The 20135-nt window shown below is 38.9% G+C and overlaps 1 protein-coding gene across 2 annotated transcripts in view; it reads right to left on the reverse strand.

The window, feature by feature from the left end:
* Positions 1 to 7052: 7052 nt before the first annotated feature.
* The window catches only part of CACUL1 (CDK2 associated cullin domain 1), a 63345-nt gene continuing 50262 nt past the window's right edge, over positions 7053 to 20135 (reverse strand). The window contains exons 7-9 of one of the 2 annotated variants that reach the window (XM_081266967.1): positions 16493 to 16568; positions 13152 to 13195; positions 7053 to 12576 (exon numbers count right to left, since the gene is read on the reverse strand). In XM_081266967.1, coding sequence (XP_081123093.1) covers positions 12536 to 12576; positions 13152 to 13195; positions 16493 to 16568 — 161 coding nt within the window. In that variant the 3' untranslated portion in view covers positions 7053 to 12535. Of the gene's footprint in view, positions 12577 to 13151; positions 13196 to 16492; positions 16632 to 20135 lie in introns of both variants that reach the window. The other variant, XM_081266966.1, reaches the window with a different exon arrangement.

A 20135-nucleotide genomic window follows, 5' to 3' on the forward strand; every position in this document is an offset into this window, starting at 1 on the left:
ACGGGCCCTTGAAAAGGTGATTAAGCCACATCATTACAGGGGATTGATGCCCCTCTCATTCTCTCATGGAAATGAATTAGTCCTTGTGAGTGGGTTGCTGTAGAGAGGCTATCCCCACTTGATTGGTCCCTTCTACTTCTCTGCCATGAGCCAGTGGGTGCTAACACCAGAAGCCAAGCAGATGCTTGGGCCCTGGTCTTGAACTTCCCTTTCTCTGTACCTATGGATTAACTAAACCTCTTTTCTTGATAACTTATGCATTCCCTGGTATTTTGTTGTAGCAACACAGAATGGACAAAACCAGAAATCAACCTAGATAGTCTCTTCTTTCTTTCCAGAAAGGAGTGCAGAGGAAGGAATAAACTGTCACTGTCTTAAATATATTCATCTGTTAATATCTAGTTTCAAAAATGCCCCAAAGTGGCTAACAAAAACCCCACTTACAGGAAAAGGGTTACATGGAAAGCAAGAGCCCCCAAGAGATTCTTGGGGAGGGTGGCGAGTTCTTAAGGCAAGTGGCCTGAAAGCAACAAACACTGACCCTCACCCCTTAAGGTGAAGAAGGAAAGGTTGTGGTTGGTGGAACAATGCAGAGCTAAAGCCTTTGGGAGGGCAGGCGTTAGGCAGAACCAGACCACAGCAGCAAGAGCCCCAGCAGCCTTGTGGAGTCTCTGCTCTTGGGAAGGTAGCTCCCACCTTCTGCAGACTGTGAGCTGCCTAGACACTTCCAGCTCCAGCAGAGGGCCTCATTGGCTTGGGTTACTCTCCACTGGTGGTGTGAAGCAGGATGCCTTCACCAGCAGTCTCCCTAAGACCATGTTGAACACAGGGACACTCTCCCAAGCAAAGTGAAGGAGGGCAAGTAAAGGTTAAGCAGATCCAAACACCATGGGCCAGTTCCTTTTATTAAAAGATAAGACTGGAGGTTAAGAGCAGCTCACTGACTTGCTTGGTAAATGAATGGCAGAACTCAAAGTCCCAGTGATCCAGATTCTAGAATTCTCCCTGCCACAGTGTTCAGCCACCCCCAAGTATATAGGACTTTGGCCTGCATCCCTCCCTCTGATCAGCAAACAATGGTGCTTTCTTGTCTCATTGGCAGGACAGTCACTGTAGCTTGGGGATCTCTGGCCCTTCCTCTCCATGTGCCCCAGAAATATGGTCTTGCTCCTCCCACATATTGGGGCACTTGGGCCATCTGTGGGCCTAAGTCTTAGGGCTCACTGTCCACTAAGGTGTGCTGCTGACATGGGGACAGCCACCAGAGCAAAGGGTCCGTCACTGCTGCCCCATGGTGCCAGCAGCTAAGCGGTTGTGAAGCACACTCTGATGAAGTGTGACGAATTGTGACAAGTGTGTACTTCCTGGCACCTGCTCTGTGCTGGGCCATTGTGGCTGCATCCTAAAGCCCGACACCAACCCTTGACAGCGTGAGACTGTTAAGGACCAGCTGCAGCTACAGTTGGGTGATCTCAGACAGGCCCCTTCACATCTGAGAGCTCTGGCTTTCACTGGAACGCAGGGCTGCTGTCAGGTTCACTGTGACAACAGGCAGAATGCTCTGCCAAGTTGCAGGGTATGCTGTGAGCAAACAGTAAGGGTGTAAATGGGACTAGGAGCAGTGGTGGTGGCAATTCTGACACATGAAGGATGAGCCACCAGAAGGCAGTAAGCACGAGTACTCTAGCTTTACAGTGGAGGAAAACTGGCATAGAAAGCTGAAGTGAGCTGCAGAGGGACCCATGCTGGACCAGGTGCCAGCTGGCCCCAAGACAGTTGAGTCTGAGGCTGGCATTTTTGCATTGCAGCGTGCTTCCACCCAGGAGTCCTGGTCAGCTAAACATGGCCAGGGCCTAATCTAACCCGCAGTCTGATCTCTTGAAATGCATTTACATCCAATCTTCCCCAGAGCACCTGTCCCTCATCCCTCCCAAGGACCTGTACTCTGACAGGCTGGGACCCCACAGGGGAAAGCCTTCCTGCTTTTCATGTCATTCCCTGCATTAGCAGACGGCTCCAGCACCTTTAATCTTCTCCTCGCCATTCTTGCAGTTTGGAAGCAATTCTTCACTTTCATGGCCACCAAGGATTAGCTTAATTGAGCATGGTTTTCAGTAGACTCAGGAACTTCATTTGTGAGGAGTGACTGTAACCAGGTCATTGTTGAAAAGTCTGAGCACAGAGTGTCCACTGCCAGAAGACAACATTTTCCACGCCCAGAGAAGACCCCCAGCTGCAGGAAATCAGCTGACAAGGACTTCAAATGACCCTCTTCCAAGCTTCACCTGAATGATTGTGAGGACATTTTGGCTGAAGCTATACTAATTCAGTTCAATTCTCCAGTCCCTAACTGGAAGCCAAAAATGTACTGTGAAAGTTGGCAAGATAACGCTGTAAATAAAACACAGCTGAGTTCCCACGCCAGGCTGAGTTCAACAGCTCAGACCCTTGATTTTAAGATAAACATTTAAATCTTCTCAAAACAAATGGCCCCATTCTCCTTCACAGTTACTAGTTTGGGGGTGTTCATGTATTCCAACTTCCCCAAATGGAAAGGGAACAGTAGTGGGTGTCTGGTTAGTTTCACTGCTCCTTGAGGGATGCTGGGCAAGAGTGGCCCTCTTCTTCAACTGGCCTGACAAATGTAGCAATTAGGTGAAGGCCCAGGAGGAAGAAGCAACACGAGGACCAAGACAGAAGCTGGCCAGGCGGAAAGCTGCAAGAAACATGTTTCCAATGACGCCAATAATCTGGAGTTGCCCAATCTTGGGACTTCCTCCTTATATTTTAAGTCAGCAGTCTCTGCAGTGAACAAGATGACCCACAAGAAGAAGAGTTACCTGTTTGAGTAAAGAAGCTTTACCAACACTGAATACCCTCTCAGTTCCCGTGCAGAGCAGCCAGGGGACACACACAGGTGAGGGATCCTCACAAGACTGGGAGAGCTCTGCGGGACACTGTTCTTTTGCAGAATGCTGCTATCCCTGTGTCCACTGGACTTACAGATGTCATCATCTTACCTAAGAGCATGTGGCAGTTCATGAGACAAGGATGTTTAAACCCCTGAAGAGGCAGGCTGCTTTGCTCACAGCAACATTCTTAAAAATACTGTCAACCTAAAGATGTTCTGTACAGGTTTTTATAGATTAAAAAACAAATAGGCTTTATCTGACCCTTCAAGATAAAGATAACAACTAAAAATAAGAAAAAAAATCTTGTTCCAAAACAAATTTGCCTTAGGAGCCCTGTGAAAGGTTGGTTAGATGTGTATTCAGCTTTATAAAAATATTTCGCCCCAAACTATCCCCCCAAAAAAGTACACTCTCTAACCTGGAAAATGAAATCTAAAAAACACTTCAGTAGGTTTTCAACCCATTGATACCAATAGTAAAAATGCAACTCTGCTAATTATTCACCAAGAACAGTTACTGACACTGGGTAAGATGAAACTCGAAAGATTTCTACATCTTTGTAAAACTGGCAGATGGAATAGAATAATTCTATTTAGAATTTAGAATACAAATATCAATGAAGTGGCCTTTTAAGTTACAATAGCCACTAAAATCAAGCAATAAAGTAAACCTACCTTAGGACCAACAAGAACTTGAGGTGTTCTCATACAGTGTTTAAACTAGGAATTTCAAAAACAGAGAATACTTTATAATCATGTGGCTTTAACAAAAGAAAAAACCTTTAAAAAGAAAATGCAGGTTTAAAAACAAAAATGCCACCAACAGTATTGTAAAACATTTTAAACTCATTTAAAAAATGTTCTATTTCTTCTGCGAATTAGTTAGAGCATATATTCCAATTTAAACATGAATTTTAAACACACGTGGCCAGTATACACACACACACACACACACACACACACACACACACACACACACGCACGCACGCACGTTGGGGCGAGTGCTCCATGGATTTCAAAGGCAGGTGACTGTTCACAGGGTTGGGTCTCAGGCCATTGTTTGAGTTCTTAGAACAAACTTCTCTAAGCCCAACAAAGAACTGTATTGTTTTCTATTTTTTATAATCCTTTAAAACTTAATTTTCTCCAGCAGTACCAGCACCTTTCATTGAATAATCCATCATGGTCAGAAAAATTTTTAAAAGATACCTTTAATGTACTCTAAATACTTCAAAGTAATTGAGTTCATTTCTATTTTTAAAACTGTTTTCCATTAACTTGCTGTTTATACCAGTGTAGCCATTTTAATTGCACCTATAAAGAATGGGATGTTTGGTTCAGCAAGTTCCTTCTATTTTTTTCTTCTTCCAAGGAAGAGTTTCCTATTTTCATGTTTATACTTCTATGTAAATTTTTAAATTACATTAAAAAATAGTCTTTTAGTCTTTGGTTTTGTACTGAATTTATATAGTAACTCAAGGGGAACTGACATGCTAATAGGGTCAAAAGGTTATTATCAAGTTCTCATGAGCTTCTGGGCTCCTCTCTGAACTCATTCCCTCTATCGCCCCTTCCCCTAAGGAAATCACGATTCTGAATGATGTTAGTCATTTTCTTAGTAAATTTACTATTTGTGAATGAGTCCCTTAGTGATATTCTGTTTTCTGATTTTGAACATTTGTATAAAGATGCCATGCTGGTTCTCCTTGGGCTTGCTTCCCTCACAGCTGTCTGATGCCCATCCTGCTCCACTGCACAAAGACCTCTTTACCCACTGTACGGCAGGTGGGCACTGGCTTCTTCCTTCCCTTCCTTCTTTTGTGGTGCTGGGGATGGGGCACAGGGCCCTGTGCATACCAGGCAAGCGCTTTACCACATATCTCTGGCCCCTGTGTAGCTCAGTTAACACTGATAGAGTTGCTCTTGCACATCTCCGGCACACATGTGCATGAGTTCTGAAGTGCAGAGGGGCTATCAGATGAACTGCAATTTCACCAGGCCACACTGTTCCTAAGTGGTGCTTCCAACTGTCACACCAATAGTAACAGAAGGTAGTCACTATTGCCAAAAATGTCTCTGAATGTTGGTATTTTCTGACGTTTTATAGTTTCTGCTAATTGGATGGCTGGAAAAATTTATGGTTTTAATGTGTTTCCTGAAGACTAAATAAGGCCAAACAGCTTTTCATGTTTATAAGCCACTTCTGCTTCTCCCTTGAAATTCCTGCCTGTTTGGTTCCATTTCTCCTGGGTGTTCTCAGTATGAATTTGCATCTAGGTGTTCTTTACCAGGGATGTATGTAAGTTTTTCACTCTATGGCCTGTTTGGAAAACTATTCACTATCAATGAAGCCAATTTTTTTCTATTGACTGAGGCTTGTACTATCTTGTGCAGGAGGATCCTTCCCCAACCCCAAGTCATTGTTTCAATCACTGCATTTTACACTAAGTTTTACATTCTTATAGTGCTAGTTTATATTCCCCTCACACATCATTCTTTCTTAGAAACGTCTTGAGCATCCTTGGCCCTTTGGTCTTTCATTAAAATTTAAAATCGGTTTGTCAAGTTTCACAATGAAGACCACTGGGATTTTTTATTGAACTCCACAGAATCTATTAGCCAATTTGGAGAAAGAATTGGGATCTTGGTTAAGGTTAAATCAAGTCTTCTCATCCACCACTTTTTATCCATTTATGTAGATCCATAAAATTTTGCATTTGTTTAAATTGTCCCCTCATTAACACCACATACTTAAGATTTATGCTTAGGTACGTAATATATTTGTTCCTCCTATGAATTGTACATAATTATGTCTTAAAAATTTTAAAACCATCCCTGTTTGTACCTGGTACCCGAAAATGAAACTGACACTTGCCTATTGATTTTGTCCCAGAAACCCTGATAAGCTTCAACAGGGGGGATCTACTTGCTTAGAAGCATTCACGTTTTCAATAAGAAAAGTTGTATTTACTTAGCACTCAGACTGTATTTTTTATAAAAAATTATATCTACTTAGAAGCAGTCAAGATTTTTAATTAAAAATAACTATAATCCTGATAAACTATTAACTGTTCTATTTGCCTTATAGATTTCTTTTCTTTTGGTTTTCTCTGGTTACTGGGGAAAGAACAGGAGCACTTTACCATTAAGCTATATTCCCCAGTCCTTTTTCTTTCTAATTTTGAGACAGAGTCTTGCTAAATTGCTGAGGCTACCCTTGAATCACAATCCCTCTACCTCAGACTTCCTGATTTGCTGGGATTACAGGTTTGCAACACCATGCCTGGCCGCCTTGTGCATTCTTTAGATTTTCATAAACAATCTGATCTCATAACTACTACAGAACTCAGGGGTGCTTTACCACTAAGCTACACCTCCAACCCTTTTTGAGACAAGATCTAAATTGCTGAGGCTGGACTTGAACCTTGTGATCCTCCTGTCTCAGTTCTTGAGTTGCTAGGACTACAGGCATGTGCCGTCCATGCCTGGCTTGATCATACTAGTAAATATCAACCACATTGATTTTCTAATATTAATCAAACTTGCATCCCTGAGATAAACCCAATTTGGTGACCAATTGCTGTACAGTTAGATGTGGTTTACAAACAGTGCTTCCAATTAAAGGGTGCAATGTGTTTTACACAAACCCCCCCCCCCCATAGGTCAAGTTTATTAGCTGTGCTATTTGGTTTTCTGTGTCCTTACGTAATCTTAGTCCCTGGGTCTTCTGCACCATCTGTTAGCTGCTGAGGGCAACGTACTGACACACCCACTGTGTTGGTAGCTTTGTCCACTTCCTATAGTTGCGTTCATTTTGAGGTATTTTATTAAAACATTTCAGTAACTAAGAAGTTTTAAATTGCTATACTCTCTAGGCTATCACTAGCAATTTGGGGAAGTGAAGACTTAATATAATATGGGGAAATGAAGATTCAAAATAATAACCCACCAGGAACACACAGAAGGGAGTGTTTAAATAGTTCCCTACTGGCTGCAAGGAAATCAAAGGTAGCTGTCAGGCAATTCCAATACAAAGAAAGAAAAAGTCAATGAAACCTGCTGTACCTGGTAACCAAAACGTAAGATACTATCACAACAGGGCTTACATTAAAAAAAAAAAGGAGTGGTGGTGGTGGTTTGGTGATGGTGAGAACTGGCATTCTTAGAACACTGCAGGAAAGGATACTTCTAAAGAAACAGCAAGAAAAACTACAATTGTGAAGTAAGGTTAAAAAACCTGCTACTAGAGGATTACTACTGATTTCACAGCACAAAAACATAAATCATTATACAGAAATCATGGTAGAACCCATGCAAAAATTCCCAAGCCAGAGAGCTCTAAGGTCTACAAAAGAAACTTTTTTTAAAAAAACATGCTAGATATATACCTCTACATGTGCTCCATATGTCTACAGAATCTCCCCACTCCCCCCCCCCAACATATTCACACAGAGTTTCCATCACTGGTGCAGGGAGAGTCAGGACTGACACCCTGCAGGCTGAGTAACTGTGGCAACAATGCGTGCAAAGTATGTGTCAGTCCTGATCTCTATACCAGAATTATTTTTTTGTAAGCAAAGATCAAATATCTATATTATAATAAAGTTCTAGTGACCCAGGTATCAAGGCTGGGGACCTCTGTACAAGATTTATAACATAACATAACAAGGCCAGGGACATCTATGCAAGATTTATTTCATTAACTACAATAGTATAGTATATACCCTAATACAGAAGGAGTGATTCAAAATCCACCAAGGGTTAAAGGTCAAAACCAAAGTCAATGACTTTGTATCAAGGTCAGTTAAGTATTTCACCCACTGTTTGGTTTTTCTTGGACTAATGAATGAGTTCATATGCACAGCACCTGCTCTGGCCTTGCCATGCCTTCTGACAACTAGCACCACCAGGGACAAGCCTTCATTGCCACATCCTTGTCCTGGCTGTCCTGGTAGGTGGCAAAGACCTTTTGCCTGCATTTCATCTCTAAATTACATAGACACATTTCTGTTTCTAGCCACAGCTCCCCCACAACTTCACCTGAATTGCATGGTTGTAATACTGACAAATAGGGCTCTTAAGTGAGTAAACTGCTGTCTTCTAAGTGACTATCCACAGACTTATTGCACTGGTACCCAGTCACAACACTGAAATGACATGTGAGATTCAATACAAAATATTTATTTTTTTCCAAACCACAGAATTCTCAGCCCTAAAGTCATCCTATAAATTTTCCAGATTTGTAATCCATTAACATTTTTCTGAACAATGCAGTCCAATCTGAAAGGAAGATAATTTCCAGCTAGCAGGGGTGCAATGTATACTGGAGTCCCATGAGAATAAATCTATGATTAGCATTTTCTTGACTTCTCCCCCAGCTGCCCCAGCAACACGAGCAGAAACAGCACCTATACTTGTGCCACTTGACTCTGGAGAGATGTTCAAAATAGGGTCTTGGAGAGTGGAGGAGGGAGGTGCCAGGGACTAGTTAATCAATACAGGGGAAGAAGAGGAATCATTTCCCTTGAGAAGAACAGAGCTCCTTTCATATATTCTGGTGGCCAGAAACTCAGGCAAATTTTGACAGAGTAATGAAAGTAATAGGAAAGCTATTTCTCCACCAACTCCTATGACTTCCATTTTAACTTCTGATAAAAATAAACTTCATCTTATACAAACTTATTGAAAACAGTAATCACACCCAAAAAGGTCCTCTAAATTTCATAAGTTTCAAAGGATTCACATTCTGACCTTGAATTTCAAAGTCCCCTTAAGAGGTCTAGAACTGGATTAAAGTAAACATAATATCCCAAGCTAAAAGTTCAATGACACACACACAAAAATCAACTCAAAACATCCAAACAATGGCTGGATAGCTAAAGAAAGCTTTTTTGTTTTATTTTTTTAAATTTTTTTTCTTTTTTTAAATTGGGCTTTTTTGTTTTACTTTTTAATTGTAAATTTTTTGTTATCTCAGATTAGTGTATATCCATAAAACAATGCTCAGTTAGTTTAATAATAGCTGCTTATTGAACAATTGAATTTTAGCTCAAGGGTGCCTCTTTCTTAATAACCACAGAAATAATTAACTGCTATAAGACGGGGTGGGGTGGGGGGGAGAAAACACAGGCTGCCTCAATAAGAAGACAAAATATGGAAGGGCTATTTACTGTATACAGGGAGATTCAAGAGGATTATTTAAATACTATGGTACAAATGCTCCTGCTTACTTTATAACTGCAGAAACCAACTGGGTTTGCCAGATCACCATTACCTTTGCCAATAGGTGTATAGACCACTCTGAAGTTACCCTTTTGTGCTGAAAACCTTCAAATTCCTTGTTTGGTCAGTACAGAATATTGCGAGGTGATGCACATGCAAACTCTTCCTGAGGAATTATTTATGTGTGCAAATTTGCAACCCAACAGAATGCCTGGGATACATACAGCAAGGGGAGTGGGGCTGCTGGGCAAGTCTGAGCATTGGAGACGTGTGCACTGTTCTTGGTCATGGGCATCCATTCCTTTGTAATCCCACCACCCACAAATTAGATTCCATTCTAATGAAAGGGAGGAAAACTGCTATAATTTTTTAACAGGAACAGGAAAAAATGTGACTTTGCCATGAAAGTTATAAAGCAGGAGTCATACAACAGTTTGGTGCTTCTTTTCACTGATTCTGCCTAGGAACTATTGGGCTAAGAGTCACGACATCAGGTTTTGCTTTCTACTCCCAAAGAAAATGAAGCAGTAATTCTTGTCGGGTTAGGGTGCAGCAGTGACAACAGAAGTCAAGAGATAGGACACTGTTACTGAGGCTTAAGGCTAACCTTTAAAATATGTACCATCTCTCTAATTATCATCCATTTACTTTTACATGTTATTAACTCAAGATGACTGACCCAGCTTTCTTGTTAAGGATCTAGTTTCAGGTTGTACACACATACTAGTCAGTTTTGCCAAATCAACTGCATGTGTTGTCTAACCAATCAACCAGCATGTACAATATTCTATCTTCAATGATTTGGGTTTTCAATGATTTGATACAAAAGCCAGTATTTAGCTGGCATGGAAAAACTATACACTGTGCTGGCAAGAAGAATACAAGGAAACACGAGAAGAACATACTTCCTGGCAAACCGTACACAGTCAATACAAAATGGAAGGGACCAAGTTGTATTTCTTCATGCTGCAAACTAAAAAAAAAAAAAAATGTCAAGAATTTCAATTAATAAGCAAGGTCACTTTCAACTTAAAGTAATTTTTTTTTTTTGGTTTTTTTTTTACACTGCAACATACTTCAAGGGGCTAAAGATGTGTTCACCACCAAGACACATGCCTTGGGGAATGTGCACAGCCTTCCTGTATGCCTTCCAATAATGGTTTTGTGGTACCAAACCTTAACCCACAGCTGGCTGCAGCCATTGTGCAAAAATTAGAAAAACTAAATTCTGCAGAAGTTCCTTCACCTACTTTTTTGTTAACACATACACAACAATAAAAGGAATTAAAGTATTTTCCATTAACTTACAATGCAAAAACATCGTGCATAAGATATTAATGCCAATTCCCATCAGTGCTGTCATAGGGAAAGTTCTGTTCTTGGCCAAAAATGAATGCTCTCTCCCAGAAAAAAGCACTTGGTTATATTATCAGGATACTGAAGAATTCACCCATGTATAAAGAAATGCTTCAATTTTATTCCTTTGAGAAATATCATTAAAGCCACTCAGGAGAGACTTCAGTTCCAGGTATAAATTTATAAGCCTACGGAAAGCACTCCATTGAGAAAAGTAAAATTTGGGCTTCATGATAAAATGGAATTCTTTCTTGACACTAGAATGTTACTGGTGTAGCAAATCAAGCTATACAGGTCATAGTGAAGGCCTGTATGTGTTCTTACAGTAATTCAGTGTTCATTACACAATCTAAGATGCAAACAGAGTGAAATGAGTCCAATTAAAGCCCTCCACAAAATCCACCCATTCTGGATGATAAGTACTTAAAAATATATCTGAGAACCTTCGCTTAATTTTACCCCTCTGCAGAATAATTTTTTACAAATCAAGGACTTTCTATTAGATAACATACCATGTGCCCAGTATCGCACTTCTAGCTCTTCCACCCATGACACTCCCCAAAAAAGGACATGCTGAACTGGCAGAGGCAGCTCTATGAAAAACTTGCAGATCAGGTGTGTCTTCTTTCCCTGCCAAGTTTTCTGGACAGATCAGGACCAGTGTGACTAGTCTGATAAGGCCCAGGAAAGTGAAGGCTATGTTTAATCTACATTTAAGAAAAACTGAGTAGAAAAATATTCTCCCCTTGCCACACTTTCTATTTTTATTTGACTTTCAAAGCCAAACAGAATTAGCTTCAGAGACTTTTATGAAGAACTAAACAGCCCTGCAGGTATTGTGAAACAGAAAACATGGCTTTGCTACAACTGGAAGGGGACCTTAAAAAAGAGCAGAACTTCTTCCCTACTGAGCTCAAATGTCAAATATAATATTTAAAAGATGCAGAGCACAGATTCTACCTTTTTAAAGTACTTATCACCCATTAAAATGAAATGGATCAGGAACTCCACACCATGGATTATATTTGGTTTTAATAACTATCACTTCCCAGAATGTCGTAGGAAGCAGCTCTTGCTGTTGGACAATCTCCATAATATTAAAAGGGGGCAGGGGCATTAGTACTGCAGGGCTGCCCACCCCTGAATTACGGCTGCCCATGCTAGAGCGGCTGGTGAATCAGGTAAGGTGATGGCAGGAATGCAAATGCTCTACAAGAGTTGGTCCCCACATGAACATGAACACGCCTGGTGCAGCAGGGGAAATCTGACCAATGTGCAACACGTTTCCATTCTCCCACTTAATTAGCATCCTATAAGTCACCCACCATCTTAGTGGGTTGGTTTGGAATACCATCATCTTCTCCAGGAAGTACTTGTGAGTTTGACAACACTGCCACACAGCTGCAAAGTGCACAAAGCTCAAGGCACAGAGTAGAAAGTTGAGAACTGATGAGGGAAAAGTTCTAATGAAAGTAGTTAGCATTCTCCTTGAACAAGACTTCCTAATACTAAACAAAGATCAACTCTTATTTTTAAAGGAGCTGTTTGGGTTATGGGTGAAAACACTGTATTGTAACCATTTGCTTGGTTTTAAAGCAAAAGATATCTTGACATGTGAAACCAATATGCTGTTAAGTCCCAAGTCCACAGATGAACAAAACAAGTGCTTAAAAAAAAAAAAAAAAAAAAAGATTCTTCTGCCCTTATATTTTTGGAGGAAGCTGCTGATTTTGGCTGTCAGATTTCACTCAGCAATAGTCAATTTCCCCGAAGCTTGTTCCTCATAGAATCTGTAGATAAACATTAAAATGATTGTCCCATTTCAAAATCACCCCCAAGTCTAGCAGCAACTGTTTTCATGTTTTGTTTCTTGTTAGTTTTTTGTTTTTTTAAAATTACAAACCAAAGTAAGAAGTCCAGCATTCTCTCCCAAGAACAGCCTTGTGACAGAGCTCCTGAGTGTCGAAGGCCCGCTGTGCTCAGAACACAGTCTCTGCAGCTCCAGTGTGTCCTCTCCTCGGGAGGAAAGTACATTCAACACATTCACTATCTGTATCCCCTGGAACTTGCACATGCAGATGAGCTGTCTGAAAAAAGGTCAGAACAGGATAATGCATGAGGAGCAGATAGCATATGAGGATGGCAGGAGTCTGTTTATCCAATTTGTATGTCTTAATCCTCTCCCCCAAGAGGACTTAAGAAAAAATCCCCACAAAATCATAGCGTTCTGAGGGCTGGGGATGTGGCTCAAGCGGTAGTGCGCTCGCCTGGCATGCGTGCGGCCCGGGTTCGATCCTCAGCACCACATACCAACAAAGATGTTGCGTCCGCCGAGAACTAAAAAATAAATATTGGGAATTCTCTCTCTCTCTCTCTCTCTCTCTCTCCTCTCTCTCTTTAAAAAAAAAAAAAAATCATAGCGTTCTGAGTAAAGTCAAAAGGGGGCCAAGAGCATCAGAAACTGACCCTGGGTCATTGCCCCATCCTTGCAGATATTAAGGAATCCAGTGGCCTCCTGACAGCTGCCTCAATAGCCTGACCCTGGTCACACATGGCACCTTAGCACCATTAAGAACACAAGGGACATGACACACTGTGTGGGTATCCTACTGGCTGCCCTAGCAAAAGACCACCCAAAAAGGGAAGGAACTTTGCCACTTACTGTAAGCCAACTCATCCCCAGCTCTCTTCCGGGACTGGTCACCTCTGGGGAAAGGAAAAAGAAGGCAGTTAGCAGACCTGACGGATTTCTTGACACACCACAAGAGAATAAACAAATCAGCACAATTCATAGTGAAGTACAGCAAATATTTCAATTCTAACCCAACTACCTGTTATAAATAGACATTAGGGGCTGAAGGCCATAGCTCAGTGGCAGAGAGCTTGCAAAGCACATGTGGAGCACTGGGTTCCATCCCCAGCAGCACCACATAATTAATACATAAATGTATTCTGTCCATCTACAACAAAAAATTATTTAAAAACAAAAACTAAAATAAAATAGACATTAAACATAAGCTGATTTGTACCCTGAATGTTCTTAACTAAGGGTATAGTCTTTTAAATATGAAGAATCATCTATAAGATGGTTTACACTGAGTTCTAAAAATAAGTTCATATTAAAATATATCTTTGAAGGCAAATCTGGGTTCTGCTATCAACCTCCCTAGTGACGTGCATATGCTAGGGCAAATTTCAAATATGAAATTTAAAATTTTAGCTATTCCCCATAGCACCTGTCAGAATTTATGAACCAGAGTTTAATCTTTATAGCAAGGCATAATAAAGTGTTAATTAATTTATTTTTTGGTACCAGGGATTGAATCCAGGGCTGCTTCACCACTGAGCTAAGTCCCCAGCCCTTTTTATCTTTTTATTATTTATTTTCAGACAGAGTCTCAGTTCTCAGGGCCTCACTAATTTACTGAGGCTGAACTTGTGATTCTCCTGCTTCAGTCTCCTGAATTACGGGGATCAGGGCCACCATACCCGCCTATAAAGTGTTAATTTAACTATAAATGGTCCAATTAAGTTTGTAAAATAAAACATTTTAATTTTATCACCTTTTGGAATATTGCCTAATGTTTAAATCTCAACCAGAAGGTGTACCAAAGAATTCCACTAAGAGTAATAAAAATTCTAATTTAACATCAAAATCCATGGCATTTCCCTGAACATGACCTGCTCGCATTGGCTGATTGGTGTCAAGTTCAAGTACTAAGGAGTCAGTTGCCCATCTCATTACAAGCAAATGTGATCTAAGAGCTACTACACACCAAGCATTCCTAACTCTATTCTCTTGTTCCAGATTCAAAATTACAATTGGGAAATGCTTCTGGATATGTTTAAACAGTTCTACATCATGTTCTGGAAGGTGAACTCAAGGTGCTCAGAATTCCAAAACAGCTATATTCCTTTACTGCTTCACAAATATCAGTTTTCAGGAGATTGATCTTTTGGAAGATATTAATAAACTCATCTCTAAATCTAAAAATACTCAAAATATTTATAAATAGATCTTATCTTGGACTAAGCACCAATTTATTTCCTTCAGAAAGAGCTCCTAGAAATCAAGAAGAAAAAAATAAGACTAACAAATAGAAAAATAAGCTAAGGACATAAACTGAAAAATGCAAACAAATATGCTTAGCTTTACTTATGAGAGAAAAACAAACTAAACCAATTCTGAGTAATTCTTTTTCATCTGCTAGACTGGCAAAAATTCAAAAGTCTAACAACAATACTGTACAATCTAGGTCTTGGAGAATAAGCACTTTCAAACTTTGATGGTGGTAGATAAGGGATAAGGCAACTGGCAATATTAACCAAATTTATAACTGCATTTACCCTTAACCCAGCTTTCCCACTTCCAAGAATTCACTCTCTAGATATATATATGTAACAGGTACAAAATTATACATGTACTAGGTTCTTCACTGTAGCATTGTCCCAAACTTCAAAAGACCAGAAATAATTCAAAGGCCAACTCCTAGGGACTGGTTAAATAAGCTATAGTATATTTAATACATCCACACAATGGAATGTATAAAGAAATTAATAAAAATAAAGACATATTTTATTTTTTCTTATATCTGTATATTAAAAAAAAAAAAAACTGGAAGGAATTACAAGAAACCACAGAGTAAGAGTTACTAAACTAGGTGAGGTTAGACATGGGGACAAATGGGAGCCAAACTTCCCATTGTATACTTTCTGTATCATTTTTATTTTTAAACCACATGAGTAAAATTAATATGTCATTTGACAGTCATGTTGTATATAAACAAATAAAACCACCCTATTTCTGCCAGAAATACAATTAGTCAAATAATTCCAGATCCTTCAACATCAAAGAGAAACATTACAGCAGTTCTCTCTGGTTCTTCCTTCCCCTAACTACAAGAAAGTCAGGTTTACCTGGCCAAGTCACACAGCTTCTCTGAGCCTCTATAGTGCAAGTGCCAGGGAAGAAGGTAGAGAACCAGTGGGTGACTCAGTGTCCCCATTACCACACAAATACACATGCCATCAGGATAAAAAAGGGGAATGTCAATTCATGGAATAACAAAGAGTAACAAAAAAATTACCTGCTTTCTTTCCTAACCTGGGTTGAAACAGATACTGTAATAACAGTGATCCTGGTCAAGGCCAGTTTCTCTGAAATTTAGTTTGACCTTAGAACCTATGAAAGAGAAATGTCCCTCTCCAGCCCTCAACAGACAAATGAGTCAACTCTCAATCTAATATCTGTGGACACAACTATGACTAAGGCATCCACAAGTTTCTTCTTTAGTGCCAGGAATTCAAATATAGGAAGATACAGGAAAGTGCTAAGACTAAGAATTATGAAAATACAAGGTATCACTATGCCCTTAAACAATTTAGTGATATAACTCGGTGTTTTTCCACAGGGAAACCACAAAAATTTTACATTTATGTTAGTTGAAAATGTACTTTCCAAGATTTTCTGAGGTATGGCCACGATAAAGACTTGCAAAAATTTAAGAAAAACAAGCACAGTGTAAATGCCAAAAGCAAGAGAGGTAACTCTTCTGGACATGTATAAGGAGATACTGTACTTTTTAATAATAAACAATCTTACTTTAGAGAAAAAAACAAAAATCTGAATTGTAGGATTTAAAGCTTCTTCTCTAGTTAGTCATAAAAGCATATTATAACCAATCAAATTTCTATAATGTCTTTCCGTATGTCAAAAGCTAATGAATAAATTGGGAAGAGAGCTTGGAAGCTGTCCATCCTAATTGGCTACCTAGTGAGAAATCCCTTCTTCAAAAATGCATGTAGTGAAGAGTAGTTTCCACAAGCTCAACATCTAACCTCAATAACTGTGCCAACAAGGAGCTAACTACTTCATCAGACAACAGTGCCTTGGCTCCTAGAAAGTAACTTTACCTTCTAAGTCCTTGGCATCCCTCCCCCACCACACCAGAGCAGTCTAAGGATATGGACATATTTTGTCACCAAATTAAAAAAACAACTTGCCTTGTGAAACCATTCTGTATAAGCTCTCTTTGAAGTTTCTGATCTTGAGCAGCATATTCAGAAAGTTCAGATTCCACTGCCGGAGGGAGAATGTTTGGAATAAATTTAGAAAATAGAGTTGGAGCCATCTGAACCCACTCTGTGAGGGAAGGAAAAGATTCATTAAGGAAATCACATAGATAAATGGAAAAGTGAAAATTTTCTTTCATTTAAAGAACAAAATATATATTAAACCAAATATGAAACATGGCAGGGTGGGGGGAACAATTCAATCCTGTTCTGGTAAAGAACATACACAGTGGTTAAATCTTTTTCCTAAAAAGAATGCACAGGGATGGGGTAGTAGTAGAGGATAGGAAAGGTAGCAGAATACAACAGTCACTAATATGGCAGTATGTAAAAATGTGGATGTGTAACCGATGTGATTCTGCAATCTGTATTTGGGGTAAAAGTGGGAGTTCATAACCCACTTGATTCTAATGTATGAAATATGATATGTCAAGAGCTTTGTAATGTTGTGAACAACCAATTTAAAAAAAAAAAAGAATGCACAGCACTGGGGTTGGGGCTCAGTGGTAGAGCACTTGCTTAGCATGTGTAGGCTCTGGGCTTGATTCTCAGCACCACATAAAAAAAGAATAATTAAATAAATAAGTTATTTTAAAAATAAAGAAAAGAGAATTTACAGTATGAAGAAAGCAGGCATTTTTACATTTTACTGATTTATCAGAATTTAATGAAAATCTCTAGGAAGTTTTTTTATGATCTTGTCAAAATTTCTAAATATGGAGAAAACACAAATGAGAATTCCAAACAATTCTGATTCAAAGGGGACTTGGAGACAAAGGACTGGGAAGATATACCAGCCCTGTTAGCCAAATAACTAATATTAAAATGATATACTGGCTGGAGAATAAAACACTAGAGAGAAAAATAGACATAAAAAAGGGGTGGAGAGAATGAAAATTTGATCAGTGGGCTAGAGATAACTGGTCACTACTTAGGAAAAAAATCGTTTTTGACTCAACATTAAATTGTAACAAACTTACAAACAATTATTGTGTGTATGTAAATATAAACAATAAAAGAAGTGGGTATCAAGTTATTAAGAAAAGGTCATGAGAATAATCTATAGGGGGGAAAAAAGGCAAATAGAAGCCACAGGAAAATATTTGCACTGGACATAACAAAAATGATTTTAGTATCTTTTATAAATATAAAGTATTTGTACAAATTAATAAGACCAGATAAAGGAATGAAAGATAGGAATGGTAATTCTTGGAGGTGGGGGCAGGGAGAACAGAATTAAAAAGTTAAAAAGAACCACTCTGTTCCCCATGTTCAGCCAACATTAAATAGAAATAATGCCCACCTGTCCCAAGGGCACCATGAAACCACTACTCTCTTCCCTGGTGGTGGTGCTCAGTGACAACTCTGTTAGCCCTTTCCAACTGTTTTAATCTAGCCCTTTCAAAATTTCCCCGTTGTAAAGCACTGTGGCTGTCTGCATCAAAAAACATTAAAATGTCAATGTTCATTAAACCAGCAAGCTCACTTTAAAAGTGCAACCTATGTAAATAATTCTAAATCTGAAAAAGCCACATCTGATGCTATGTGATGCTGGATCAACATAGTTTAAAAAAAAAAAAAGTGAAAGCAAACAACATCAACATAGTTAAAAAAAAAAAAAGTGAAAGTAAACAACAGTTAAGCTACAGATGGGAACTAAGCAAGCATTGTAAATGATACAAAGGCCAATCCATCAGCCCTTGCACAAACTTATGGCAAAATGTTCTCAATAGAGTCCCTACTGCCAGCCCAGCTCAAATCTGGCTTTAAAAAGAGCCTCACTGTCATGCTCTGAGGAAGTACTAACCAGTCAGAGAGGATGCAAGTCAAATCTCTGTGCCACTTATGGAACTTCAGGTAGTGATTTTTAAAAATAAAGATGAAGAAACAAACAAAGGTATTAAATGGAAAAAGGCAAGGTGAGACTGCCCAACTATTCCCAGACTGAGTTTCTGAAACGATGGAAACACAGCAACAAGGGTTAAGTCCTCACAACCTTCTACAATAGGTCTGTGGATCTAGTTAGAAACCTTCAGAGGTTATTCAGACACAGCAGCATAAAAGACCAGCATCTGAGAGACCTTACAACTGAAGAAACTTTTACCTTTAAAATTCAACTTTTAAAATATTCTAACCTTAATCTGTCAGTTGAATAAAATTGCTTTAATAAACTAGGAATATAACCAGGAACCAAGACCTGTAAATGTCAAAATATGCTTAAAAGGGACTCTGAAAATGCATAGGGCAGCAAAAGGTTGGTCTGTGATAAAATTCACCTTTTGAAAAGGACAATTCTCAAATGCAGAATCCTCCTCACAAGTAGTATAAATCCTATTACAAGAGCTCGAACCTGGATAAAATAGCATTTAGATAAACATGTATCTACAATATTTTCTACCCATAGTAATTAGCTTTATTATTGTGCAATTTTGTTACTTCTGACAAAAGCCAGAACTGATAGAGCTGCCTACTTGGGAGGCAGAATTTGTCATACTGCACTTGGAAGCCTTCCAAACATAAAAGAAAAAAATAAATTCATAAACTAGCACACAAAAACATTTCATGAGCCATTTTCACTGAGGTAAAATGAAATTCAAACGTCTGAAAAACTAGAAAATGAAAAATATCAGTTTACTGGATACATGCAATGGAATCTTTCTGCAGCTTTACACCAGTACTTCCTGTTAGAAGTTATAAATAGAGCTCAAGACCTGACCCAAATTTAAATCACAATAAATTTGAATATTCCAGATATCATTCAAGGTTTAAAGTAGCCTGAGAAAGAAGCTATTTTGGAATCAGTCTATTTCTGTGATTCCACGGTTTTCACCTGGTTTCCATTTCATCAAGCTAAATTCTGACATGTTTTAAAAATTAATTAACCAATCAAGTCATCAATTAAATAAAATGACAAGCTCAAATGAATAGTAGCAAAAGCAGTTTTTGCACGCCTATTATGTTATCAGGTACTGTGTCAAGCTCTTTACGTCATGCTTTATTTCATTTAATCCTCAAACAAAATAATTTCACAAAAAGGTAATTACTGTTAAAAAGGCACCCTTTATGCTTACAAATTAGGGAACAATATTCTACCCTGAGAAGTTCTGCAATCTCTCTCCCTTCAGTATTTTTAAATTGGCTAAAAAACTTTATGACAAATTTGACATTCTGATTTACAAACAAGAAGATGCATACAAAGGCTCCTTGGGATTTCTTCAAATCTATTGTTTTTATTCTAAAACACATTAGGATAATTTACAAATCAAGCTCTGAATGCCATGTACTTTGATTGTATATCTTCTCAAAACGTCCTTATGAATTGACTGTAACTGCACCAACTCTGGATTCCCTGCCAATTAGAACCCAGGCTTAAGAAGATGAGTTGTGAGTGTGTGTGGCAGGGCACATGTGCATCATGGGGTGGGAAGTAAAGGAGGAACTCTTTAAAATTAAGGCCAAACATGAGATTCAATTTTATTCAAAATGTATCCCACAATTATTTCTGTTTTTCCCCCTTACAGATACTACAAAAACCAAACTAGTTGGTTCTCACCACAAGAGAGTTCTAAGTGAG

This window comes from Spermophilus citellus (assembly GCF_964194105.1).
Source record: "Spermophilus citellus genome assembly, chromosome: 15".
In the NCBI taxonomy this organism is placed as follows: Eukaryota; Metazoa; Chordata; class Mammalia; order Rodentia; family Sciuridae; genus Spermophilus; species Spermophilus citellus.